Genomic DNA, 26,533 nt, shown 5'->3' with positions numbered 1-26,533 from the left:
TTTTGCTAAACCCAACTTTTAATTGAAACTCAAGGAAGTAAACAAAATGACGGGAGAAGTAAGATAAACAAGGGGAGGAAGAAGAGGAAGTGAGCCCCCTTCCCCTCAGTACTGCTCTGGTTCAGACATAGGAAGGGTGTAGAAACCATTTTCTATGCTGTCTTCAACATGCCATTTGGTTAGACATTTTTCAGAACGAAAGAACAGAGCATTCTATTAACAAGATGGATTAGGCTCCCATCACACTGATCTGCTGTTGAGAAACACCTAAATCGTGAGCTCCATTGCCTTAATTTTTCTTGCCTCGGGTATTCTTGCACCTGGCTTTGCTGCCTCTGGGACGTTAGATGCCATTAGGAGGCTCCATGCCTTCAGGCACTATTACTTGGGGGTTCTCTTTCTTGAGATCTCCTGCGTCTGCGCTTCACGTCTCTAGGGGGCTCCATATCTTCCTCTTCCCTCTCTCTGGGCTCCACGCCTTGATTTTTCTTGTCTTTGGACTTCTTGCGCTTGGGTTCCCTCCTTCTCTGGGGTTCGATGCCGTGAGGAGGCGCCATGCCTCTAGGTGCTATCCCTGGAGCTTCCATGCCTCGAGGTCCCATGCCTCGACGTCCCATGCCTCTGCGCTGTGGACCTCTAGGGGGCTCCCTTCCTCCTCTACCTGCATTAGGTGCTATCCCTGGAGCTTCCATGCCTCGACGTCCCATGCCTCGAGGTCCCATGCCTCGACGTCCCATGCCTCTGCGCTGTGGACCTCTAGAGGGCTCCCTTCCTCCTCTACCTGCATTAGGTGCTATCCCTGGAGCTTCCATGCCTCGAGGTCCCATGCCTCGACGTTCCATGCCTCGACGTCCCATGCCTCTGCGCTGTGGACCTCTAGGGGGCTCCCTTCCTCCTCTACCTGCATTAAAGACCATCACACTTACAAAAGCAGCACATTTGATAGATGGAGAAGCAAAAGTGGGAGTTACTTGCCCATGACCATGCAAGTAACCAGTGCCTAATACATGCATAGAGAAGCTTTGAATGAAGCTTTGTGTGTTTCAGACAGAAGGGGGCTCAAGGCAATATGTGTCAGAGTGCAGAGACGCATTGCCTCGCACACCCCTGGAAGCACAATATGTGGTGCTGATTGTGAGGGCAGCCTCAACTGCCAAAGAAAGGTGACAGGGACTGAGCCAAGGGCACAGAGGGAATGGTTTGGATCCCTTTGTCCTCCCATAAGGTCCACCCCCCCCCCCACATTGCATCATGTTTAAGGAACATAATAATCATTGCCTAAGATCTCACAAGGCCTCATCTCCAAGAGGCAACTCACTCAGAATTGTCATTTTAAATTATGGCTCTTATTTGTCAAGACTTTATAATTTGGCACTTCTGAACAGGTATCTATTTCTTTTAGATCCAATTATTAACAAGAATGCTTCCATCCTGTCCCATGTTATAGCTTTTGAGGTGACTATATCATTTGACTTCCAGAGAATTTGCTGCTCTGCTAGGACATTGCAACAATAACAATAGGAATAAGAGTTATCCTTTTTCTTGTGGATATCTTTCCATTTTAATTTATTGTGCTGTGATTTATACCACTTAAATCAATGTCCTTTCTCATTTAAACCTGAAACCTCTCACCTTGGAAATTGATCAAGGGCACTTGTGGCTCTCCCATCACTCCACCTTGCATTACGCGGGGCTGTTCCATCAAAGGCATCTGCTGTCTTATCATTCCGCCTCTCATTCGTGGTCTACGTATTTGACGATCAGGCACCCGGGGCCCTTGGGGGCCCAAAAAACGAATCTGCTGGATCATTTCCCAAAGATTATACCTGCAGGTAAGGGGGGGGAGAAGACATCAGAATTAAGATTCAGTTCTTTCAGACAACAAACAAGGTGGCCAGTCACTGCATGGCTTCTACTGCTTTCAGGCAGCAAGGACAGAAATACCTGCCATGAACTGGGAACCCACAGCTCTGTGCCCGTGGCCATGTGTTGAGTCTCCAGAACTCTCATTTGCCCGGAAGGATACTGAACTGTGACAAAGTACAACAGAGGCTCTGGAATGGCACTGCACACCCTAGCTGGCCATTGGCTCTTCCCAGACAGGATGGGCTAGAAAACAGCTCCCTCTTTGGGTTAGGGGCTTTGCCTAAGCAACAACAATTGCTCTTGGCTCTGGTGTGCTTCAATGTGTCCTTTGGCTCTGACCCTCTGGCACCACAACTGGCTCCCCTCTAACACCTGCTTAAGCCTAAGCCCTGGCATCAGGAGAGCATATGAAGCTCTCCCTGCTTTGCAAGTCTGATGGCCCATTAAACACACAGAACCAGGCCTCATAAAGGCTTGCACATATAATTAAAACAAAGCTGTCACTTCACCCCCTGCAGCTACAACAATGAAAGGGTGGGGGGGGTGAGGAGGAAGAGCTACTGCTACTTCCTACCAGAATTTTTAGAAATTCTGCAAGCATTCTAAGCCTACTGAGAACATACAATTATTCCTTCTTAACACCAGTTCTACCAGTTCCAGCTCATTCTGCCTACCTTCCATAAGCTGGCCGTTGCATAGACGCCCCAAATGGAAGATTCGGGTAATATACGGGAAGGCCTGGAGCGGATACTGTGCTAGCTTCCACTGGGTGGAATTGGTCGGATTCCTGTGTATCTGGCATGGTCACTGTCAGGAAGGCAAAAGGCAGAGAAAGTGAAAATCTAGGGAGAGACAGTCTCAAGACTGATGGCACGACACTATTCCAGTTAAAGTGCATCGCCTCTGCAAAAACCAGGACACCCCGAAAGTTGTTGAGATTTTTTAAGGAAGACACCAAAAATGTTGAGTCTTTCTTAAGAAAGCCACCGTTTACAAAAATGCCAAAAAAACCCACAAGATTTTTTGACAGACTTACTTGCTTAAGATCCAGGACAAAGTGCTGCCTTTTGGAAATTCCCCCTGGATGTCAATTCCGCCTTTGTTATATATTTTTTGAAACTATTTTTATTTGATTTTACAAATATAAAATTATAACATTCCAAATGAATATCCATATGTAGAGATTACTCTGAATCTCGTGACTTCCCCCCACCCCCTCCATGGGTTCTATTATCAACATTTACAACTGCCTATTATTCCATAGTCTTTATTTTATGTCAATCCAAATTATCCATGGTATCTGTTACTTTACAAGTGAGATTAAAATCCTGCTAATGTTTCCATCTGCTTGCAGTGGTCTCCTAGATATGTTATAATTTTTCTTCATTCTTTTAAATAATCCCCCCCCCCTTGGTTCCTGAATTTTACAGTCAGCTTTGCCATTTCAGCATTGTCCATCTGCTTAGCTTACTATTCCTCTCTGATAGGGACTCTGTCTTCCTTCCACCTCTAAGCTAGTAATACCCAAGCGGGTGTGTTCTGTACATAAAGAGTCTTTTCTGCCCCTTTGTGATGTCAGTACTGTACCTATGATTTCTAATAAGAAAGCTTTTGGTTTTTTTTATCAAAGGTTCTTTTAAACATTTTTTTTCATTTCATCATATATCATCTCCCAGAAAACTTTTATTACCTTACACGTCCAGCACATATGATAAAAGGTACCTACTTTTTCTTTACGTTTCCAGCAGGTATTTGATTTGTACTTGTTCTATACATTTTTGCTAACTTACTAGGAGTCAGATACCACCAGAACATCATTTTCATATAATTTTCTTTCAGCGTGCAACATGCCGCGAATTTCAAGTCTGTTTTGCATAACCTTTCCCAATCAGCCATCTGAATATTATGTCCGAAATCCTTTGCCCATCAATTCCACCTTTTAAATCCCAGTCATGTCCAGGAAAATCCGGGCGAATGGCAGCCCAAGCCTGAGAAGCAACACACACTGTGCTAAGTCAGGCTGCAAAGGGGTGGTGTGTGTTTCACATGACTGTTATTTCGTATCCCCAAACCCACAAATACAGTAATCATAAAATTAATGTCCTCCAACAGCAAACAACTCAATATGGCTAACCTGACCCAACAAGCTACCCCCCCACCCCCACCCCCGCCACCCACACATACAAACAAGCCACACTGCAATCACCTGAACGCAACCAACCAAGCTCAACCCCTTAATCTCTTGCATTATCAATAAAAATAAATAAATAAATACATGCATAAACAAAGGAACTACCCACATGATGCTGACACAAACCCCTACCCTAATAAAAGGCAACAGAACAATACCCCCATCTCTTCCCCAACTGAAAGATGTCTATGACAAAGGTCTATCGCACCAACTGCAAACAAACAGTGAAAAAGACTATGAAATGAAAGGGGAGACAACAGATGTACCATTCACTGTTGAGCTATTTGTTTTGTAACACAAAAAAAACTTCCATAAAAAGTTTTTTGAGAAAAAACACACAACAACCCAATTCAGAAATTGGCAATACCAAGAGAAAGGCTTACACAGTCTAGCAATGTCTTCCCGATATGCCAGTGATCAACCTGCAGGAAACCTTTTTGAAGAGTGGAGCATGCAAACATGGGAAACCAGCCCCCAGGTGGATCACTTCCGACACCTCAATCGGCAACACACAGGAGAACCGCTCAATGCTATTCTGCAAACACGCATCACCCCAATAAGCCCAACAACCTCCATCCCTCCCTCCCTCTCTCATAAAGCTACAGTCCTCCCCTCATTATTTATTGTAAGTAATAAATATTAGTTGAACATTTAACATTCAGTCAATCAACCTAGGACTTCCCCTCCATGGTTTCCCCAAATTCCAGTTCTTACTGCATATTATAATCGTTCTACACTTTAGTTTCTTCACAAAATGAATGCCACTGAGTCATTATTATTATTATTATTAGACTTTATATACCGGTCTCAGGGCAGTTCACAGAACAAAATCTAAATCCAAAAGCACCATATATATATAATCAAAATAAAAACAACAACCCAATAACATCTCCCCGCCCCCCACAAAAAAAGAACCACATTTAAAAAGGGCATAGGGTGTCAAACAATCAGCCAAAAGCCTGGCTAAAATGGAACGTTTAAAAAGTTTGAGGACTCCTGCCTTTGAGATTTTAACTGCATCTCTCTACCTTGGTTGCGGCCAGCCCAGTTCCCCGTTCCAAGTCTCGAATCTTGCCAACGCTCACCGGTGCTCCAGTATCCTGCCTTCTCCACCGAAAACTCTTGAGAAATGTTAGGTTCCCTTACTGGAGGTTAATAATACTGAGGTAATGAATCAACTGCAATTATCCTGCAATGTGAGCAGCCTCAACGAAAAAGACGCAACAAAGCATGATTGGCTGCATTTCCAGCTCCTGTTATCTTCAAATGTTCCGTTATCTGCAACATAGCTTCTTCACTCCCTTTCAAGGATTTCCTTGGCTTTGTTTTTATTCCACCTAACTTTTTTTCTTCAATACATCGTTACTAAACAATTAAGCTACTCTGGTGCCTTCCAGTTGCTCTGGGTGACAAAATTGGGGGAAAGGAAGGAATGTAAAGAGCATCACCTGACATAGCTGGCTATAGATGTCCCAAGATACAGGCATGTCCAGAAGAAACACTGCCCAGGAAACGGTTGTTTATTTTATTTGCATTCAGGTTGATATCCTGTCCTACCTCCAAAATGTTCCTGGTTTTCTCCCACCCACCCAGCCCCATTTTACTTGCACAAAACCACTTGTGAGGCAACTTAGGACAAGAGACAGCAAGTGGCCCAAGTTAACCCAGGGAGCTTCATGGCTGAATTTGAACCTGGATCTCCTTAGTCCCAGCCACCACAGCACACTGACTTTCAATTAGTCCTGTCATAAATTTCAATTGGTCTACTCTGAGTAGGACTACTATGAGATACAATCTTGGCTTTCCTTCTTTCTTTTTAATTGATTTTTATTGAGGGTTTTTTTCCATAATAAACAATTACACATTTCGCTTACCTCCAATATATAGTCTGTTACATCTTTATTAACTTTACTACACCCCTGACTTCCCACCACCTCACTACAGCATCCTCTACTTACATTTCATTTTCTATTGTGTTGTAAACCATGTTTTCACTCTTACATGAAATAAATAGCTTTCCTATCTGAATTTTAGCTTTGTGAAACTTAATCAATACATATGAGAGGTTTTACTTTGGAACAATGTTTTATCATATATCCTACACTTTCCCATTTCTAAGTTTCTGGTTTGATTGTTGTCTAATAGCTGCTGTCATTTTAACCAATTCTATGAACTCACATACCACATACTTTTGCAATTCTACTTTTGATGGAACTATTTCCCCTTTCCAGTTCTTAGCAATTAATATTCTGGCGGCAGGAGTGGCATAAAGGAACACCTTTTTCTTGTCATTGGGGATGTTAATTGTTAAAATAACTAATAAAAATGCTTCCGATTTTTTCTCAAACGTTATTTTGAACATCTTTTTAAGTTCATCATACACCATATTCCAAAACCTTTTGATCTTCTTACATCCCCACCACATCGTACCTTCCCCTATCTTGCATCTCCAGCAAGTATTGGTTTTTAATTTGTAGATTTTAGCTAATTTACCTGGGGTCATGTACACCTGTACATCATCTTCATGAGATTTTCTCTTATTGTGCAACAGGCTGTGAATCTTATATCTTTTTTCCACAGTTTTTCCCATTCATCTGGATGGGGTGTCTGACATCTTGGGTCCACTTTACCATCACCTCTTTTACTTACCGTATTTTTTGTCCCATAGGACGCTCCGTCCCATAGGACGCACCTAGTTTTTTTGGGGGGAAGTAAAGGGAAATTTTTTTCCTTTATTTCCCCCCCAAAACCAGGTCGGGGAACAGCGGGATGGCAGCGCTGCGCCTCCCCGCTGTCCCCCGAGCTTGTGGGGCTGGCCGATGTCTGCCCGAAGCGTGGGGCGCTCTGCTTCAGGGCGCCCCTGCGGGAACTCCCGCGGGCTCCCCAGGCTTGCTGATAGCTTCCAGAAGCCTGGAGAGTGAGAGGGGTCGGTGCACACCAACCCCTCTCGCTCTCCAAGCTTCAGCGAAAGCCTGTATTTGCCCCATAGGACGCACACAGATTTCCCCTTCATTTTTGGAGGGGGAAAAGTGCATCCTATGGGGCGAAAAATACGGTATCCTTTAACTCCCAATCCAACAACAAATCATATGTTTTTGATAATAATTTCCTTGTATTTTGTAATAACTCTTTTTGTAATTTAGATTCTTCTTTTTCAAAACCCACCTTTTTATCTAATTTAAATACATCATTTGATTGGTGATATTATAGCCAATCGATGCAGTGTTGTCTAATTTCTTCAAAAATTTTCAATTTTAATTGGTTATCTTCTTCTTTTATAGTTTGCTTATATGTATAGTTCTTTTCCATATTTTTCTTTTCTTTACAGAGATGGCATCCAAGGGAGACAGCCACCACGGTGTCTTGGGTTCTAACAAATCCTTGTATTTTAGGTAAAGATAAAGGGACCCCTGACCATTAGGTCCAGTCATGACCGACTCTGGGGTTGCAGCGCTCATCTCGCTTTATTGGCCGAGGGAGCCGGCGTACAACTTCCGGGTCATGTGGCCAGCATGACTAAGCCACTTCTGGCGAACAAGAGCAGCGCACGGAAACGCTGTTTACCTTCCCGCAGGAGCGGTACCTATTTATATACTTGCACTTGACGTGCTTTCAAACTGCTAGGTTGGCAGGAGCAGGGACCGAGCAACGGGAGCTCACCCCGTCACGGGAATTCAAACCGCCGACCTTCTGATTGGCAAGTCCTAGGCTCTGTGGTTTAACCCACAGCGCCACCTGCGTCCCTTAAGTATATTAATAGTGAAATACAATTAAGAATTGCATTTTACCCAAGCTTTATACAGAGAAATCCAAATTACGTGATTTTAAAACCCTTTATTAACTTAAACTTTATTGTATCCTAGATACACATGCCAGCCATATTTTTCTTAACAGGACAACACATTTTCCTCTCTGTTTTGATTCTAAGCACAAAGATAACAGAAAGGCATTGATTGTTGTGTCTGCAAGTAGGGTGCCCTGCAGAGCTCTTGGAAAGAAGAATGTGGCCCAAGACCTCAGACTCCATTGCACTGGACAATTTTCCTGGCTGACTAGTACTGTACAAACTGGTCTGGGCAAGCTTTGAGATGCTTTTCAGAATAGTACACAAAACATACTGTTGTGAGCTTGGGGAGGTTAGTCTACAAGCATTAAAATCTAATGAAGAATTCCATTTGTTTTTTAAAAAACTGTTTTTAAAAATGTTTTTATTAAAGGTTTTTCCTGGGTTACAAAAATACATACCGTACATAATCTTTGTTTTCAGATAATAAAGTCCTTTCTACAGGTCAGTTATATTTTATGTGAAACATTAATATTGCAGACAGTATAAGGTTGGAGAAGAAAAATGGGGAGAGAAAACGGGGCAGAGAGAGGAGTAGTAAACTTTCATTCTTTTACATCCTGTATGTGCTAGGTTTTTGTGTCTTCATCACATGGGTAGGTTCTCTTTCTATATATTTATCATTGGTGATGAGAGAGATTTGTTGAATTAGCCAGGCAAGGGTCCCAAGTACCACCTAAGCATGGTTGCTAGTCTGACAAAGGAAGCTGCTCCGTGCTGGAGGGTGAATGAGTGGGCACCCCTTCCTCACCTGGCTAGTATGTAACCTGAGGTACCACTGTATGCTATGGCAGCCGCCTGAATACTGTTAGCCCCAAAATGGAAAGAATAAGCAGTCCCAACCGAAGAAGATTGGCAAACCAAGTTAATAGACTATGCTGAAATGGCAAAATTAACTGGAAAGTTCAGAAATCAAGATAACAAGAAATTTAAAAAAGAATGGGAAATGTTTATGATGTACAGTGGTACCTCGGGTTACATACGCTTCAGGTTACATATGCTTCAGGTTACAGACTCCGCTAACCCAGAAAAAGTGCTTCAGGTTAAGAACTTTGCTTCAGGATGAGAACAGAAATCGGGCTCCGGTGGTGCGGCGGCAGCAGGAGGCCCCATTAATTAAAGTGGTGCTTCAGGTTAAGAACAGTTTCAGGTTAAGTACGGATCTCCGGAACGAATTAAGTACTTAACCCAAGGTACCACTGTATTTGCAAAGGTATTGTAAACAGATAAATACATTGGCAGGATTTTAAGAGCGCTTATTATTTTAGAAATAGTATAGGAAATCTGAGGTTAGTAAAATTTGGAGTAGAAATGATATGCAGCTGATAAGAAATTTAGGGAACCAGAAATGGGTGGGGTGGGGAGGGAAGTCATGGGATTCAGAGAATCCCACTTTATGGAAGTGATATGGTTTTATGTATAATTTTCTTCGTTTATGGATGTTATTGCATTTGTTACTGTTTGTTTTTCACTTTTTTGTTTTTGTTCCTTTTGTTGAAAACTTAATAAAAATACTACAAAAAGAAAAGAAAAATGAACCCCTTCACCCCCTCTCCCATCTGAAACCTTTCCAAACCTGAAACTGCTCCAAACCAATCATATCCCTCCCCCAGAACTCTGGCCAATCAGATGCCGTTGCCAGTCAACCGTTTGCAGTCAGCCTTTTCTGTCACAAGGGTACACATGGAGAACTGAATGAGCTCAAGGAACTAATGATAATCCACACCAAATAATTAATTTTGTTAGTCCTACTGTTGTTGTTTTCCAAAAGGCACAACAGGGTAAGATGCTGGGATTTTGTGCTACAGGGAAGAATGCAGAACTTGTGGAAAGGCTGAAAACGTGTCACAGTGACTCTGAGATGAAAACAGAAAGTAGAAAAGTAGAAGCATGCAAGACTGAAAACAGTCTCCACAACCCTGGGGCCCCTCTGACAGGTCACACTCATTTGGGCCTAGCCAAGGATATGAAAACTAAGCTCCCTGAAGACAAAGCGATGTTGTCCAGGGTTGCTGTGTCGTTCATGACTTGTCCTATTGCTCCATCGAGAGTTCGTATGTGTCCAAGATGGTAAGGACATTGTCCCCTTTCACCTGTCCCTGCTCAAGATCCCTGTCCCTGATGGCTTCTCTGACAACTATGTCTGAGAGGATGGCTTGGGAACAGAGAGAAGTCAAAGAAATACTGTATTTTTCAGTGTCAAAAAGTAGGGGGCGTCTTATACACGGATAGTGCCGAGGGTGGACTGGCGATTGGTTGTTGCCGCAAAAATAGGGGCTGTCTTATACGTGGGGGCGTCTTATACATGGAAAAATACGGTATATCATGTTCCATCAAACACAAAGAAAAGGTAAGCAGGCTTCCTTGTCCCAGAGCAACTTGAAGGTTGTAGGAGAAAGATTTGGGTTCCACCCCCAATACCCTGTGGGTTCAGCTTTGACTCCAATTGTCAGTCAAACAGGATGTTTATTTAGGTGTTGCAAGGCTAGTGCGACACAACCTCAAACAGCAAGTAGCTGAAGGGTGGCACCCAAAATATGAAACATTTATATACTTTGTTTTTGTTTCATTATGTATTTTGTGTTCTCATTTTGTGTTTTTATGATGTGAACCACTCTAAGATCCTCAGATGAAGGGTAGCATACACGTTTTATAAATAATAATACACTTTGAAGCGAAGGAGCGGTTGTGCCCATTAGGGCAGTACTTCCATAGACCAGCTTCTACTGGTTTAATCACAAGACATAGCAACTTTCTTATCTTTCCCTCCATCCTTTGTACTCAAAAGTTATAGCAACAGCTCCTGTTGCTGTCCTTCTGTTGTGGTTCTCTTGCAAACACAACATTCACTTGCTTAGGCCTTCTCACACATACTTTCTCACACATACTTTATAATTTCTGTACTTTTTCTCTGACAACACCCCCCCCCCCTTAGCTCCAAGAAAAACTTTCCTGCCTTTCCTTGGAACTCATATTCCTAAATCACATACTGCAATATCCACCATATATTGTAATTTTAATTTTAAAACAAATTCTTTTACTTTTTTTTTTTTTTTTGCTATCTGCTTCATTTTCCTGTAGGGTTGCCATATTTCAAACAGTGAAAATCTGGGAAAAGCTCTTTTTTTAGTTTTGCCCAAAGTTGTTGAACTTTTTGGGAAAAATAAAAAAGCCCATTTTGGAAAAATTGCAAAAACAGCACGGCTGACATGGGCTACCATGCCTCCGGATTTTCTCAGACATTTCCCGATTTCGGACTGGACACTGCTGCCGCCTGCATTATCCCACATGTCAGGAAATTCTGGATGTGTGGCAGCCCTATTTCCTGTCAATTTATGTGTGCACAGCACTTTTGACACATTCTTAATACAGTATGAGTGTTGTTGGTTTTTTTTTAAACCACCTTCTCTGCAATCCTATACTCATAAACATTACCATCTCACTTGCATCTTGCTGGTGCCTTCTATAGCTGTAGAAATCACACACAGAACAAGCAATCCCTCTAGAGGGAAAAGGGTAAAAGGCGGATCCAGTTGATTTTAAACAGATCCTCATGAATTCATATGATTTTTTCATTCAAATTAAATAAAACCACCTTGATACTGTAGACCATGTCTTACTCTATAGGCAGCATCAAAAAAATCACGCATCCACTGTTTCGTGGGGCCGCAGTGGCACAAAAATATGGTTAAAAACACGGATCCTCATGGATCCTCATGATTTTTCCACCAAAGTCACCATCAGATCAAACATCATGGCCATGGACACAGTCTGCACCAAAAAAATCACAGATCCAAGGCTTTCTGGTGACACCGTGGCCCGAAAACGTGGTTTTGAACACAGATCCTCATGGATCCTCACACTTTTTGCATTGCGCCACCCCAAACTCACCGTCAATTCGCACATTGTATCCAGGGGCACAGCCTGTACCACCTAAAACTCAGATCCATGGCTTCCTGGTCATACCATGGCCCAAAAACGTGGTTTTGAAGCACGGATCCTCATGGATCCTCACGCTTTTTGCATTGCGCCACCCCTAAATCACCGTCAAATCACACATCATAGCCAGGGGCACAGTGTGCACCACAAAAAATTTGGATCCATAGCTTCCTGGCCATACCATGGCCCCAAAACGTGGTTCTGAAGCACGGATCCTCATGGATCATCACGCTTTTTGCATTGAGCCACCCCAAACTCACTGTCAAATAACACATCATGTCCAGCTGCACAGCCTGCACCACAAAAAAACTCGGATCCACGGCTTCCTGGCAACTCCATGGCCCAAAAACGTGGTTTTGAAGCACGGATTCTCATGGATTGTCACTATTTTTGCATTGGGGAACCCCAAATTTACCCTTTATTCAAATATGTTGTACATAACCACAGATCTGACCACAAGCATCATGGATCTACTGTTTCGTGGCCCTGGCCAGATGCTACCCTGGATATATTGGTCAGTTTTTAGGTGGGTGTGCTGGGATGGAGGAAACAGAGTCGGCTGAATCTCAATCCATTAAAGATGGGGGTCCAATGGCTGGGCCAGAATAATTTCGGTTCTGTTTGCCAGCTCCCAGCCCTTCATGGGGCACAATAGTCACCTGTAGCCGCCATCAGGAGTCCCGGTGTGATCCTGGGCACTTCTGTCTCTATGGAGGCATTGGTCACAAATGTAGCCAAACTGGCATTTTTTAATCCATGTCAGGTTAGGCGATTGGTACCGTACCTGTCCCTTTCCAACCTAGCCATGGTGATCCATGCAGCAGTCACCTGCAGACTAGACTATTTTAACTTGCTCTACCCCTGAACCGGGGAGGGGAGGGTATAAATGTGATAGATGATAGATAGATGATAGATAGATATAAATAGATAGATAGATACATACATACATACATATGCAGGGCTACCCTTGAGACTGCTCCAAAACTCCACACGGTCTAAAATGCAGATGCATGAGTTCTTACTTGGACTTTGTGGAGAGCCCACATTCAGCTGGTTGTTCATCAGCTGGATTGGCTGCAGGTGGAGTATCGAATCAGGTTAAAGGTTTTGGTGCTAACCTTTAAAGCCCTAAACAGTCTGTGACCTTTCTTATCTGTGGGAATTATCTTCCAATACACCCCCCAAAGAGTGTGACGCTCATCTAACAGCAACCTACTGGTGGTCCCTGGCCCAAAACATATCCAGTTGTCCTCAACCAGAGCCAGAGCCTTTTTGGTGGAACGCTTTGTCTAATGAGACCAGGGCTCAGTGCAAGCTATCTCAGTTCTCTCACTTGTCGTGGTGAGTGGGCTTGCACATTCCTAAGACCCTTGTGAGCGAAGCCATTGGGAATCTTGTACTCCCAGCAGGGTCACCCACGGCGGTAAGGTCAAAGAAAATGAAATCTACTCAGAGTTCTGTAGTGATTTCATGCTCTTTATTGCAGCTTGTAAAACATTGATTGAATTTTCCCCAAAACCTCAGGCTTTTATATACATTATTTACACAATAATATTTACGCATCTGATTGGTTGATTCTGCTTCCCTCCTGGAGCCTGATTGGTCTTTTCCTGCAAGCCAATCAGTTGTTGCATTCTAGTATCCTACTTGCCTATTGTTCTAGGATCCAAGCTTAGTACATAACAGGGAAGGAGCTAGGCAAAGAATGATCCAAGAAGTCCTCAAAGGCAGAACAGGTGGATGATAACAAGCGGTGTGTTACAATGGCTGTGAAGGCGAATGAAGGCTGTAGCAGATAGGATCCACCAGTTCGTCGTGACTACTCATGCCATCAGAACAGAGCCCTACTGCGAAGACTGTGCGTTGGTCAGCGTGCACTGATCTACACACATAAAACAAATTCACACACAGGTGTCTTCCAAAAATCCAACCCAATCCCCTAAAGTGCCATGGCGATCAGCAAATGTTTACGGAGGCAGGAAAGTGAAATCTGGAAGCCCCTAGTCATGAACCAGCACATGGGTGGTGGATACAGATTCAGTCATTCTGACTCAAGGAACGAGGCAGTTGAGCAGCTCGGCAGCTGTATCCATGACTGAGAAGCCCTTATTAGGATCCATTCTGCTTGAAACGGTGCCCTAAACATAGTCTGCCTCCCTTTTTCCCTGACTGGATTACCGTGCCCAGTGGGGTCACCACCCAGGGGTCATAAAATACAGTTGAACTTTGGAACATGGAATATATGGACTTTGTTAGATAACACAGACAGCATACGTCCTAAACGCAGAACTGCCATCATGGCAAGAGAGCTGCAACGTTTTAACTTTGATAGTGCAGTGCTTTAAGACTCTTGAAGAGCAGGCAAGGGACAACTGAAGGAAGAAAAAGGAGGCTTCACATTATTCTGGAAAGGTCTATCAGAACAAGAACACTGAATACATGGGGTAGGCTTCGCTATGAAAAACGACCTTGTGAAGCTCCTGTCAGAAGTTCCTACTGGAATTGAGTGACTCTCAACCCTTCGGATAAAGCTCACAAAAACCCAACAGGCTACTATTATAAGCACTTATGCACCAATACTGGATGCCAATGAAGACATTTTTGTTTTTTGTGGTGCAGGCTGTGCCCTTGGATATGATGTATGATTTGACGGTGAGTTGGGGGGGGGCAATGCAAAAAGCGTGAGGATCCATACAGATCTGTGCTTCAGAACCACATTTTTGGGCCATGGAGTTGCCAGGTGATTTGATGGTGAGATAGGGGTGGCCCAATGCAAAAAGCATGAGGATCCATGTGGATCCGTGCTTCAAAACCACGTTTTTGGGCCATGGAGTTGCCCAGAAGCCATGGATCCGAGTTTTTTGTAGTGCAGGCTGTGCCCCTGGTCATGATGTGTGATTTGACGGTGACTTTGGGTTGGCCCAATGCAAAAAGCTTGAGGATCCATGAGGATCCGTGCTTCACAACCACATTTTTGGGCCACGGTATGGCCAGGAAGCCGTGGATCTGAGTTTTTTGTGGTGTTGGCTGTGCCCCTGGCTACGATGTGTGATGTGATGGTGCATTTGGGTTGGCCCAATGCAAAAAGTGTGAAGATCCATGAGGATCTGTGCTTCAGAACCACGTTTTGGGGCCATGGAGTTGCCAGGAAGCCGTGGATCCGAGTTTTTTGTGGTGCAGGCTGTGCCCCTGGACATGATGTGTGATTTGACGGTGAGTTTGGGGTGGCTCAATGCAAAAAGCGTGAGGATCCATGAGGATCTGTGCTTCAAAACCATGTTTTTGGGCCATGGTATGATCAGGAAGCCGTGGATCCGAGTTTTTTGTGGTGCAGGCTGTGCCCCTGGCTATGATATGTGATTTGATGGTGAGTTTGGGGCGGCTCAGTGCAAAAAGCGTGAGGATCCATGAGGATCCATGCTTCAGAACCACGTTTTTGGGCCATGGAATGGCCAGGAAGCCGTGGATCCGTGATTTTTGTGGTGCATGCTGTGCGGGGATGGGGAATGGAGTCCATGGATAAGTTCAGACCCAAAGGTTTTCTGAAGGCATGCACTCCAGAAACAAACAAAACAGTAGAGATACTCCGTTTCACTAACAAAAGGGCTACGTAAGGAGAGGAGACGCATGGGTGGGTTATTTCTCCAGTATGTATCGCTGCGTACAGTGTTAAAAGAATTTCGGGCATTTTGCCATACTGCAGCTTTAGCAACTGGTCAACGAATCCAGAGGGATAGACGGGCTCCTGTCTGCGGCTGCCATAGCAACCGGCCAACGAGTCTGCAGGGATAGACGGGCTCCTATCTGCGGTGGTCATAGCAACCGGCCAAAGAGCCTGCAGGGATAGACAGGCTCACGTCTGCGGTGGCCATAGCAACCAGCCAACGAGTATGCAGGGATAGAAGGACTCACGTCTGTGGTGGCCATAGTAACCAACCAACGAGTATGGAGGGATAGAAGGAAGTGCGCAGTTCGCTCCTGCGCGTGTTTCCTTAGAAATCCGAGTCCGGTCCGAATCTTTCCCAAGTCCGAATACATAGATAGGATCGTAGTTCCTGAGGGTTGCCCACCTTTCAAAAAGTGGCGTTTGCTGCTGGGAATCTGAAGCCTTCTATCCCCTTCTGCAGAAACAAAGGAAGCAAAAAATGAATAATTAGGTATCTCCCTGGGCTGACTGCCTGTGTTGCTCTTGTTGTGTTGTTGTGTGCAGTCCGTGCAAAGAGGAGTTGCATTTAAGCCCCCCAGGAGTCTTCTGATGAGTTATGTGGGCAAACTTTATTTTGCGGCGAATGCTAGCCAGATCCATCGGGGGTGATGGTATATGCATATTCAGTGTTAGTCATTTGTTTTGTAGTGTGCAGCATTGTTCTGTTTTAATTGTTTTATTGTACACCACCATGATGTTCGCTGTTTATAAATACTCTGTTTTAGGCAGAACCCCTCCCCATTCCCGATAAGATGAACACGGAAGATTCATGTTCTTGTGGTACTGCAGCTGTTGTTATTGAGCCACAGTTTGCTCAGCTATTCAGGTATGGCGACAGGTGTTAGGAGGTGGGGTGGGGGGAAATGAAATAAATGCTCAAGAAAGGTACATTCATCATGCATGTCATCAGTAAACTGGAGGTCCTATGTTGATGGAAGTGAGGCTTTTGTAGAAATGAACAGACCTATTTCTCAGTGGTTTAGGATTACCAGTGGCAAAGAGTCAGACTTATTTAGCTCACAACGCCTTGATTTCTCTGAGGGTACCACTTTGCTTTCTTAGTGATAGTTACCTTTTACTCTTATGTCTGAAAAAGGCAATGCCAAAAGTGAAGGTATCAACCCAGTGCTGGAGATCCTAGCCATTGCTAAGGGGGATCGGCAGAGAAAGGAAGAAAGACTTGCCCACAAATAAATACAGAGAACTATGCATTTGCCTAGTTATATGTTCATTTCACCAGTGCATTTGCCCTCTTCCCAAATCCCAGTCAAGAGAGACAATTTTAGCATGAGAATAAGGAACCTCAGGCCCAGGGACTAAACACAGCCCTTCTTATTCAGCCCTTGAGATTCACCCTGGTCATACCCTTCCTAGCTTTCATTTGGCAGGGACACATGTTTGAAATTTAACAATGCCTCTTGATGAGAGATATGTGTGTGTAACATCTGAGTGTTGTGTGGCCTACAGAACAAGGCTCATTTGTTGCTTCTGGCTCCATGCACCATTGTCATATGGCTCCTGGAAGGTTGCTCATAAGGGAATGTGATCCTCAGTTTGGAAAATGTCCCCCATCCCTGCAGTCTAGCATCTTTTCTCTCTATCCCCTCCAGCACATACCTGTTTCCCCAATTCACAGTTGTGAAGCACACAGGCCTTGTAGAGGCTGTTTGGATACTCAGGCCAGCCATTTCTAGTGTATCTCAGAGGCCAGAAGGTTCTTCATCTTCTGGGCCATGAAGCCTAGCTGCCCCCTCCTTGGTAATCATGGCACAATACTATTTCTGACAGAGCTGACAAAGAGCTTTCCCTGCCCTCCCTCTTGGATCTTCCCTGCAGCAATAGCAAAGAGTTTCTGTAGGTTTAGTTGATGGTCTTCTCTGGGAGCTCATCAGGTTATTGATTTTGCAGGAAACTTTTGGAAAGAGAGGGTTTCCTGGACAGCAGTTACCGTGTGCAGAAGCTTCCTAATGGTGCCATGGCTTTGCCTGTGTTGGGCCAAAAGCTCACAGCAGAGCACCTGCATCAGCTGAAGGAAAGTATCCTGCCTGGGAAGACCTGTGCTTTAACATGGATTCTGGTGAGCCAAGTTCTTGTTGGCAGGTTGCTTTTATTTCATGACCAATGGGTTTGTCACTACACTTGGCAATGACTGTTATCAAGCCTGCCTGCCTCCCTCTTTTCTTGCCTTTGTCTTGTCCTCTTCTCTGCTTCCTACCTGCTTCATTTATTTGATGCCATCAGTTGATCTCTGATGCCACAGTATGGCTGTGTGGTAGTGGTTGGGCCACATGCTGTTATTATACTTCGGGAATCATTTAGGCTATAACGTGAATATTTTCCAGGTGTTGATCTGCAAAACAATTTTTTAGACTTTTTACCATAAAGGTGGTGCTTGCTGCCAACGGATTTGTATAGGGTTTGAAAGTGGTGCGTGGTATGTGTATGAAATAGGAAACTGACTAATCATTTGCACCCCATTTGCAGAATCCCATTCCTTCAAAAGCGGCCCAATTCCGGCCTCCCATCCAGAAACTGTATGATGAGTTGCAGTGCCTGATGTTGAGCCATGGAGTTGCCTGGTCAAAAGAGTTGGAGAGAGATCTACCACGCTCCTGGCAACGGCACGGGGATCTGGTTCTGTTCAGTGAGGAGAGCTTCAGAGAACCCCTATGGGGAGAGCTGGGTAAATTACAAACACAACATTGTGCCAGACCATTCTGAGCTGCTTCCTTTCTCAGCAAACCCATTACAACTGTTCTCTTTCAGGACAAGAGCTCTGGGAGGTGGTTGCTGGTGCACTCGGGGCCCAACGTGTGGCAAAACGCGGACGTGTGCAGTCAGATTTGTTTCGATCCCCAACAGTGACCCTGTTGCTGGGGGAGGATGGCTGGGTTGAACACGTAGAGAATGGAATTCGGTAAGGGAGAGGTGCAGTGTAATATTTTCTCCACCACACTGTCTTCTTTCTTTGAGTTCACTGAAAAATGGAGTCTAATTAAGACCTTTTCATTTTTAGAGCTTAAGCCTAGAAAAATTAAGGTGTTTAAGGAGTGTTCATTCACCCCAGTCTTTAGCCAGATCAGCTTACAAGCGTCAGCAATGAGACCCAGCCCTCAGGCTTGACATCTCAGAGATCCAACACAAAAAGAAAAGGGAGTGGGAGGGAAGAGGAAAAAGCAAACTTATTTTTAGTTACAGAATTCTTATACAGTAATGGCTAGATGGAATGGAAAGAATTCAAGGAGAGGAGCCAGAAGTTGCTGATCTTTCAACTGAGAGGTCCAGAAGTCTCACCCCTCCCTCTGTTTTAGCCTGATCTTATGCTGAAGTAAATGTGCCTGTCAAAAATATGATAGCTATTTCTTCCAATGAATTCTAAAAAAAGCAAGGGTAAATTTGAAGTCTGCAGTCATTTTCATGTATTAAGATTTTTGATTTGGTTCTGGAAAACTCAGCTGGTCTGGGTACTGGGTGAAGATTGGAGTGGGGTAAGGGTATGGTGAATGTTTCACTTCTCAGGGCAAAAGGTAGATAAGGCTGCAGTCCTATATATATATATATATATATATATATATATATATATATATATCTGTGAATGTGTCCCATTGCATTCAGTGCTTACTTTTGAGTAGATGTGTAGGCATTGCACTATAAGCTTGTTTGTATACGTGCACAGTATTTAGAAAAGAATCCTTGTATGCTCTGAATTTCCTCCCACCCCAAATAGGGGTTGGTTAAGAACTACAAGTACTTAACAAGTACAAGTTTGATTCCTCGGGGTCATCTTCTGATTCGGTTGCCTCCGCAGGTACATGTTTGACGTGACACAGTGCATGCTGTCTCCAGGAAACATCACCGAGAAGCTGCGAATAGCATCTCTGAAGTGTGCTGGGGAAGTGGTGGTAGACCTCTACGCTGGTAAATACTGAGATACGAGGGAGCAGCAAAGCGGCTGCTGTCTCTTTCTGCAGCCCCATTTGGGGCACAGCCTATTTCTAAATAGCTTAGCCATCCAGAGATGGGTCTTGAAGCCAGGTAGGCGCCTTGAGCCATGTATAGAAGTAGCATGAACTCAGTTCTCTTGATTTCTCTGTGGTCTTTCTTAGTTCCCTCTTCCAGGGGTCTAGCCCTCCTAAAGTTGAACTACATTTCCCATGCATCCTGTGCTGTGACTGGCAGCATGGTTCTCTAGCCCTAGCAAGAAGAATTTAACCCATTGCTTTGCCAACTAAGGCTTCTAAAGAGAGCCCTGCTGGATCACATCCAGAGTTCATTAGTCCAGCATCCTGTTTTCTACATTGCAGCCATGCAGGTTCCTCTGGGAAGCCCACCAACAGGAAAAGAGTGCAGTAGCACTTACTTGTGCACCGCAGCGGCTTGTATTCTGAGGCACACTTCCTCTGCTTGGGGAGCTAGTAGCCATATCACCCTATCATTTGTCTAACCCACTTTTAAAGGTATTCTGTAAGATAACGAGTGGCTGTTCCCCCCCTTGTCTTCAGGGATTGGCTATTTCACCCTGCCGTACCTCATTCATGCTGGTGCTGCCTTTGTCCATGCCTGTGAGTGGAACCCACATGCCGTGGAAGCACTGCAGAAGAATTTGCAACTGAACCGTGTGCAGGATCGGTGCCTCGTTCACCAGGGAGATAATCAGAAGGTGAGCAAAGAGGGGTAGAAATGACCTAGATAGAATGAATAAATTATCATCTCTCGTCACCTCTGACATTTGCCCGTGCTGATGGGAGCTGGAATCCAACAATATGGAAGGGTCCCCAAAACTGAATGTTGGAAGATTAATGACAGACAAAAGAAAGTCTTTCTTCACACAGTGCATAGTTAAAACCAGAGATCTTGCTCCCACAGGAGGCAGAAATGACTCCCAATTTGGATACCTTTAAAACAAGTTTGTGGAAGATCATGTTATCAATGGCTACTTAAGATGGTTGGATGGTGCTTTGTAAGCCTCCTTCCAGCAACTCCTGCAGCCAAACATATTGCTCTGCTTTCTTTTGGACTGCATCACTGAGGCTGAGAAGGGGGGGTCTTATTGGAGCAGCCCAGGACCTTCCTACACACTGCCCAGGCTTGTGCCCTGGAGAGGTCATTTTGGCGATGCTAATGCAGTGGTTTGACTTCACCTCGAGAGGCACACTCCATTGTCTCTTGAGACAAACAGATGCCAACAAATGGCAGCCTTGATAAATCCTGCAAATACAGTGATAAGACACACTCTCCTTCCTCCCATCACCACCTCTCCTGAAAACTCTTATTTAGGCACACTTTTTCAGAACTTTGCTTTTACTCTGGTTCCAGCTGCTGCTTATATGATTGAGTGCCATCTACTTTTTCTTTTTAAAATGGTTCTACTTTTTTAAAAAAGGTTTTACTTAATTACAAGGTTTTGCTTTTGTATTTTGTTATGTAAGCTTTTTTTGTGTACTTCAGTAATGAGTAAATAAGTAGGATATAAAATAATATATATAAAATAGTTGCTCAGATTCTGAAGGAGGTAGACTCCACTGTGGGAGCAGGGCCGGGGCGGGAGAGTACTAGAGTCCTGTCTAGTCATGTTACATGGGATCAATTCCAATCTGTTACCTCCGAGGATGCGGACAGGCTGCTTGGATGAGTGAAGCCAACCACCTGTCTCCTGGATCCTTGCCCATCCTGGCTAATAAAAGCAAGCTGGGAAGGGCTGGGTGATGGGCTCTGTGGGGTGGTGAATGCTTCTCTCTGCGAGGGAGCCTTCCCAGACCTGCTGAAAGAGGCGGTCCATAAACCTCTTCTTAAAAAACCATCTTTAGACCCGGCCAATATGGCCAACTATTGCCCAGTCTCAAATCTACCATTGTTGGGCAAGGTGATTGAGCGGGTGGTTGCTGAACAACTCCAAGGACGCCTGGAGGATGCGGACCATTTGGATCCCTTCCAATCGGGATTCAGGCCTCACCATAGGACTGAAACTGCCTTGGTCGCGCTGGTCAATGATCTCTGGTGGGCTAGGGACAAAGGTGAGAGCTGTTTTCTAGTTCTGCAGGATCTCTCAGCAGCCATTGACACCATCGACCATAACATCCTTCTGGAATGTCTGGAGGGGCTGGGAGCTGGGGGCACTGTTATACAGTGGTTCCACTCCTTTCTCCTGGGCCGTGTCCAGAAAGTGGTGGTGGGGATGAGTGTTCAGACCCCTGGACTCTCACTTGTGGGGTGCCTCAGGGTTCGTCCTCTCCCCCATGCTTTTTAATATCTGTATGAAGCCGCTGGGAGAGATCATCAGGGGGTTTGGGCTGGGTGTTCATCAGTATGCAGATGACACCCAGCTCTACCTCTCTTAAATCAGAACCAGTGATCAGAAGGTCCTATGTGAGTGCCTGGAGATGGTTGGAGGATGGATGGCAGCTAACAGATTGAGGTTGAATCCTGACAAGACAGAAGTACTGTTTTTGGGGGACAGGGGACGGGCAGGTGTGGGGGACTCCCTGGTCCTGAATGGGGTAACTGTGCCCCTGAAGGACCAGGTGCGCAGCCTCAGAGTCATTTTGGACTCACAGCTGTCCATGGAGGCGCAGGGTAATTCTGTGTCCAGGGCGGTTGTCTACCAGCTCCACCTGGTACGCAGGCTGAGACCCTACCTGCCCACAGACTGTCTCGCCAGAGTGGTGCATGCTCTAGTTATCTCCTGCTTGGACTACTGCAATACGCTCTATGTGGGGCTACCTTTGAAGGTGACCCAGAAACTGCAATTAATCCAGAATGCAGCAGCTAGACTGGTGACTGGGAGTGGCTGCTGGGACCACATAACATGGGTCCTGAGAGATCTGCATTGGCTCCCAGTACGTTTCCAAGCACAATTCAAAGTGTTGGTGCTGACCTTTAAAGCCCTAAACGGCCTCAGTCCTGTATACCTGAAGGAGCGTCTCCACCCCCATCGTTCAGCCCGGACACTGAGATCCAGCACCGAGGGCCTTCTGGCGGTTCCCTCATTGCGAGAAGTGAGGTTACAGGGAACCAGACAGAGGGCCTTCTCGGTAGTGGCCCCCACCCTGTGGAACACCCTCCCTTCAGATGTGAAGGAAATAAGCAACTATCTTATCTTTAAAGACATCTGAAGGCAGCCCTGTTTAGGAAAGTTTTTAATATTTAATGCTGTATTGTTTTTAACACTCGATTGGGAGCCGCCCAGAGTGGCTGGGGAAACTCAGTCAGATGGGCGAGGTATAAAAAATAAATTTTTATTATGGTTGTTGTTGTCAGGGCAAAGCAGGCAGGAAGGAGGTCTGGCAGCTGTGTCCAAGGAACAGGGCCTTTTCAGCTGTGTCCCTGCAGCTATGGAACTCTCTCCCCTTGAAATACGCTGTCCTTGGTAGTTTTTAGGGAACCTTAAAAAACCTTGTTTGTTTGTTCCGGATTGCTCCAGATGTGGGTGTCTAATAGGCAGTAGCCTCTATTTTTAGTCTAACACTGGTGTAGCTGGCTGTGATGTATTGATTTGTAATTTGTTAATTGCTGCTGCTAGGATGGTGATTATGTTGTGTAAAACCACTTAATGTGGTTTTAAATGTTACAAGCCACCATGGGAAATTATTGTAATTTGAATGGTGCCTAATTTATTACCGTATTTTTCGCCCTACAGGACGCACTTTTTCCCCTCCAAAAATGAAGGGGAAATGTGTGTGCGTCCTATGGGGCCAATGCAGGCTTTCGCTGAAGCCTGGAGAGCGAGCGCACCGACACCTCTCGCTCTCCAGGCTCCAGGAAGCTATCTGCAAGCCTTGCACGCCCAGGGGGAGTTCCCCCCGGGCGCGCACGGCTTGCGGGCGGCAGCCTGCAGCGCGGAGCACGGGGTGCCCTTTGGAGGACGCCCCGTGCTTCGCGCAGGTGTCGGCAAGCCTTGCGCGCCCGGCGGAACTCCCCCCGGGCGCGCAAGGCTTGCGGACGGCAGCCTGCAGCGCGGAGCACGGGGCGCCCTTTGGAGGACGCCCCGTGCTTCGCGCAGGTGTCCGCAGCCTGCCGCCCGGCACGTAGGGCGCCCTGAAGCAGAGCGCCCCTCGCGCCGGGCAGACATCAGCCAGCCCCACAAGCTCGGGGGACAGCGGGGAGGCGCAGCTCCGCCATCCCACTGTTACCCAACCTGATTTGGGGGGGGGCAATAAAGGAAAAATATTTTTCCTTTATTTCCCCCCCCCCCAAAAAAAGTAGGTGCGTCCTATGGGATGGAGCGTCCTATAGGGCGAAAAATACGGTAAGTGCATAAAGGATTCAGGGTCTTCTGACTTCATTGGCCCTGACACAGGGGTTGATCTCTGCCACCTGCTTGTATTCATGAAGTAGGGTTTTATTCGTCTCTGATTTTCCAGCAGTTCAGTTTCTCACATGTCGCCCTCTGAAGCAACAGAGTGAGAATTTCTATATTATCTGTTAGAGCAGCCCAGACTTCCCTTTGCTGCCTTCTCTGCATTCTTCTCTGCATCTCAAAAACTTGTTTTTTAAAAAAGAAACAAAGTCTCCCCTCACATTTTCCTTCTGTTATGCCTGCTCTCATTCTTCCTCTTCCATTCAGTGATAGATTATGCGGTTTGTACGCCAAAGCTCCTCAGTTCAACCCCTGGCATTTCCAGTTAAAACAATCTCAGGAAAAGTGCACAAAAGGCCAGTCTCCTGCCTGAGCTGCGTGACACCTGCTGCCAGTCAGGGTAGGTGATGTGGACAAATCTCAAACTTGCAAAACACAACTGTCTATATTCTTTCCTTGTTTGCAGCTGGAACTGTGGGATGTGGCTGACAGGGTGAATCTGGGACTGATCCCCACTTCGGAGGCAGGATGGCCAATCGCCTGCCGGGTTTTGCGGAAAGATGTGGGTGGGATCCTACATATCCACCAGAATGTGGAATCCTTTCCAGTGAATGCCCTTAGGCTGCACCACAAGCCACATCAGGATCAACCTCACGAGCAGCTTCCAGTGCAAGCGGTGTCCAGCGTACAAGAGGACAAGGTGGCGCTTGCGGACCACAGTATTCTGCAGGATTCAGGAAGGAAGGACGTGGCTCTCTCAGCCAGGGGCGAGTGGCAAAGGTGGGCAGAGGCCACGGCAACCCAGATCAGGACTTTGCTTCAGGATTTGGACGGGAAGCAGTGGAGGACAAAAATCCTGCACATTGAGCAAGTGAAATCTTACGCCCCTCACGTGCACCACCTGGTCTTGGATCTGGACTGCCGGCCCCTTATGTAGCACACAGGTAGTTAGTTGGCTTTCCTACAGGAGCAGCACTAGGAGAAAGGTCCCCCATCTTCATGGGCCTGGGGGCACATTTGGGAATCTGAGGACCTGTCATAAGCAGCACAAAATACCCATTTTGCAGAAGTGAAGACTGGTGAGGCTCAGAACTTCTGCCCTAGACAGGTGAAACAACTGCAACCTTCCCTCCTCAAGCCCCAAGTAAAAAACACAAACACAAAAGGAGGAGGAAACCGCTTCCCAAACAGCAAAAGCAAACAACAAAACGAAAAGAACTTGCCTAAAAATAAAAGATAAGGAGGAACTGGGGGCCTGGTGATGGCCTTCAAAGGTGTTGTGGTTCCCACAGTCACTGCATTGTGGAATCTAGCTCTAGAACATGGTCTTTTCTTCATGGCACTAGCATGGTTTAGAGGAAACAGCTTTGGGTTTGGGCAGCAGAAATGCGTGTTGTTCTTTTGGATCTGCATGCAATTCTTCACTGCCATCCTTTTTTATCCCTAGTGATATGATTGCTGTTGTTCATCTTGGGAGTGTTCTGGCAGGAAAAGGGGCCAACTTATCTCCTAAAACCTTGCTGTGAGCACTGCGTTTTCCCCACCTAAATTATACTCTATTTTCAATGGACCAGCCCGATACAGTTTTTCTAGAAAAAGAGGTGCCAGATCTCACCACGAACACCTCCATTGTTCTCTTATAATTGCAATGGTGCCCACCTGAGAGGTGCTGGAACTGAGTTCCAGCTAAATAAAAAAACCCTGGACCTGCCCATGAATTTCAGTAGGTCTACTTAGAGTAGGACTAGCATTGGCTACAATCCAATCTTTAGGATGCTGTTGCATTTTCACTCATCTTAACATGAGGTCACTGACAATCTGTACATCAGAGGTTGCCAGCTTTTTTGACCCCTGGGCATGCTTGCAAACCAGAGAAGCTGTTGTGGGCACCACATGCTCATCTCCACACCCCTTGCAATGAAGCACACACCACAGCTTGTTCAGTTTGCAGAGTCCTTCTTTCAAGCCTAATTTTAGCAAAGGGAGAGTACGTCCCAAGCACCAGAGAAGTCCTTTCCAGGCATATGTGTCCCCATGGGAGCCAGGCTGGCAACCCCTGCCATACCCTGTATCCTGTATTTACAGGAGTTGGCAACTGAAAGTCTGTGAGCAAGGTGAGGTCTACGGATGACCATTTGCTGGCCCATTAATCCTTGATGCCATCTCCTACCTGCTTCCTCTTTTCTTCCCACTTCTCCCCTTCTCACCTTTGGAATATCCTAGAAGAAACCTAAAGGACCCCTCTGTCCTGCAAATGGCATAGGGAAAGTGCTTTCACAGAGGAAGCAAAGGCATGGGAAGTGCAGTGGGGGTGGAATATTTGATTCCATATAGTGCCCACCTTGCTTGTGCTAAGAATCCCAAACTTTTACTGTTTTCATTGCCTTGGCAGGGCAGCATACTTTTTTATTTGTGTGCCAGCCGGTTTCTAGTACAAGAATGTCTCTGAGTAGATCAAGGTGAGGTATTTGCCCTAGGGGCCTAATCAGCCCTCGGTGCTTTACCCCAGGCAACACCTCTTCTTTATATTGTTTTAATTTTATCGGGGTTTCATTACTTCATTACTTTTCAGTAAGCATCTTTTAATTTTTTTGTAGTTTATCTGTATAGTTTCAATTTGTGTAAGTCCTGGTCTAAGAAAATGGTGGGGCACAAATAAATAATAAAAACTTTTTTTTTTATTGGCTCTGC

General features: G+C 45.4%; 2 protein-coding genes across 10 annotated transcripts; one reads left to right on the top strand and one right to left on the bottom strand.

The window, feature by feature from the left end:
* On the bottom strand, positions 1-15,674 carry LOC310754304 (uncharacterized protein). Of its 7 annotated transcripts, none has more exons than XM_083596131.1 (4): positions 15,506-15,674; positions 2,541-2,673; positions 1,633-1,826; positions 1-661 (listed from the first exon to the last, which is right to left on the bottom strand). In XM_083596131.1, exons 2-4 carry the CDS (start codon positions 2,666-2,668, stop codon positions 372-374), a joined length of 612 nt encoding a protein of 203 aa, XP_083452257.1. In that variant the 5' UTR covers positions 2,669-2,673; positions 15,506-15,674; the 3' UTR covers positions 1-371. The 7 variants fall into 7 exon arrangements, 6 of the variants coding, with proteins under 6 accessions (XP_083452257.1, XP_083452256.1, XP_083452259.1 ...); XM_083596130.1 differs by lacking the exon at positions 15,506-15,674 and adding an exon at positions 12,500-12,621; XM_083596133.1 differs by lacking the exon at positions 15,506-15,674 and adding an exon at positions 11,793-11,955.
* On the top strand, positions 14,039-26,533 carry TRMT12 (tRNA methyltransferase 12 homolog). Of its 3 annotated transcripts, none has more exons than XM_083596017.1 (8): positions 14,039-14,492; positions 16,272-16,372; positions 17,455-17,623; positions 18,031-18,229; positions 18,313-18,463; positions 19,355-19,464; positions 20,049-20,206; positions 24,309-26,533. In XM_083596017.1, the coding sequence occupies exons 1-8, from the start codon at positions 14,409-14,411 to the stop codon at positions 24,777-24,779; spliced, it is 1,443 nt and encodes a 480-aa protein (XP_083452143.1). In that variant the 5' UTR covers positions 14,039-14,408; the 3' UTR covers positions 24,780-26,533. The 3 variants fall into 3 exon arrangements, with proteins under 3 accessions (XP_083452143.1, XP_083452144.1, XP_083452145.1); XM_083596018.1 differs by lacking the exon at positions 14,039-14,492 and adding an exon at positions 15,776-15,997; XM_083596019.1 differs by lacking the exon at positions 14,039-14,492 and adding an exon at positions 15,804-15,997 and having other exon boundaries at positions 16,276-16,372.

This window comes from Podarcis filfolensis (genome assembly GCF_964270895.1).
Source record: "Podarcis filfolensis genome assembly, chromosome: Z".
NCBI classification, from domain to species: Eukaryota; Metazoa; Chordata; class Lepidosauria; order Squamata; family Lacertidae; genus Podarcis; species Podarcis filfolensis.
Note: the sequence above shows the minus strand (reverse complement) of the source record. Positions and strands in the feature narration are given on the sequence as shown.

Bases quoted from the DNA above. Each gene is read 5' to 3' on its own strand.
- TRMT12 (XM_083596017.1), top strand. From the start codon at position 14,409: ATGCACCAATACTGGATGCCAATGAAGACATTTTTGTTTTTTGTGGTG. The intron at 14,493-16,271 runs GTGAGTTGGGGG...ACTCTGTTTTAG, and splicing joins ATATGATGTATGATTTGACG to GCAGAACCCCTCCCCATTCC. The intron at 16,373-17,454 runs GTATGGCGACAG...TTGATTTTGCAG, and splicing joins CAGTTTGCTCAGCTATTCAG to GAAACTTTTGGAAAGAGAGG.
- LOC310754304 (XM_083596129.1), bottom strand. From the start codon at position 3,762: ATGGCTGATTGGGAAAGGTTATGCAAAACAGACTTGAAATTCGCGGCA. The intron at 2,674-3,656 runs GTAAGTTAGCAA...CCTTCCTGACAG, and splicing joins CTGGTGGTATCTGACTCCTA to TGACCATGCCAGATACACAG. The intron at 1,827-2,540 runs GTAGGCAGAATG...CCTTACCTGCAG, and splicing joins CAACGGCCAGCTTATGGAAG to GTATAATCTTTGGGAAATGA.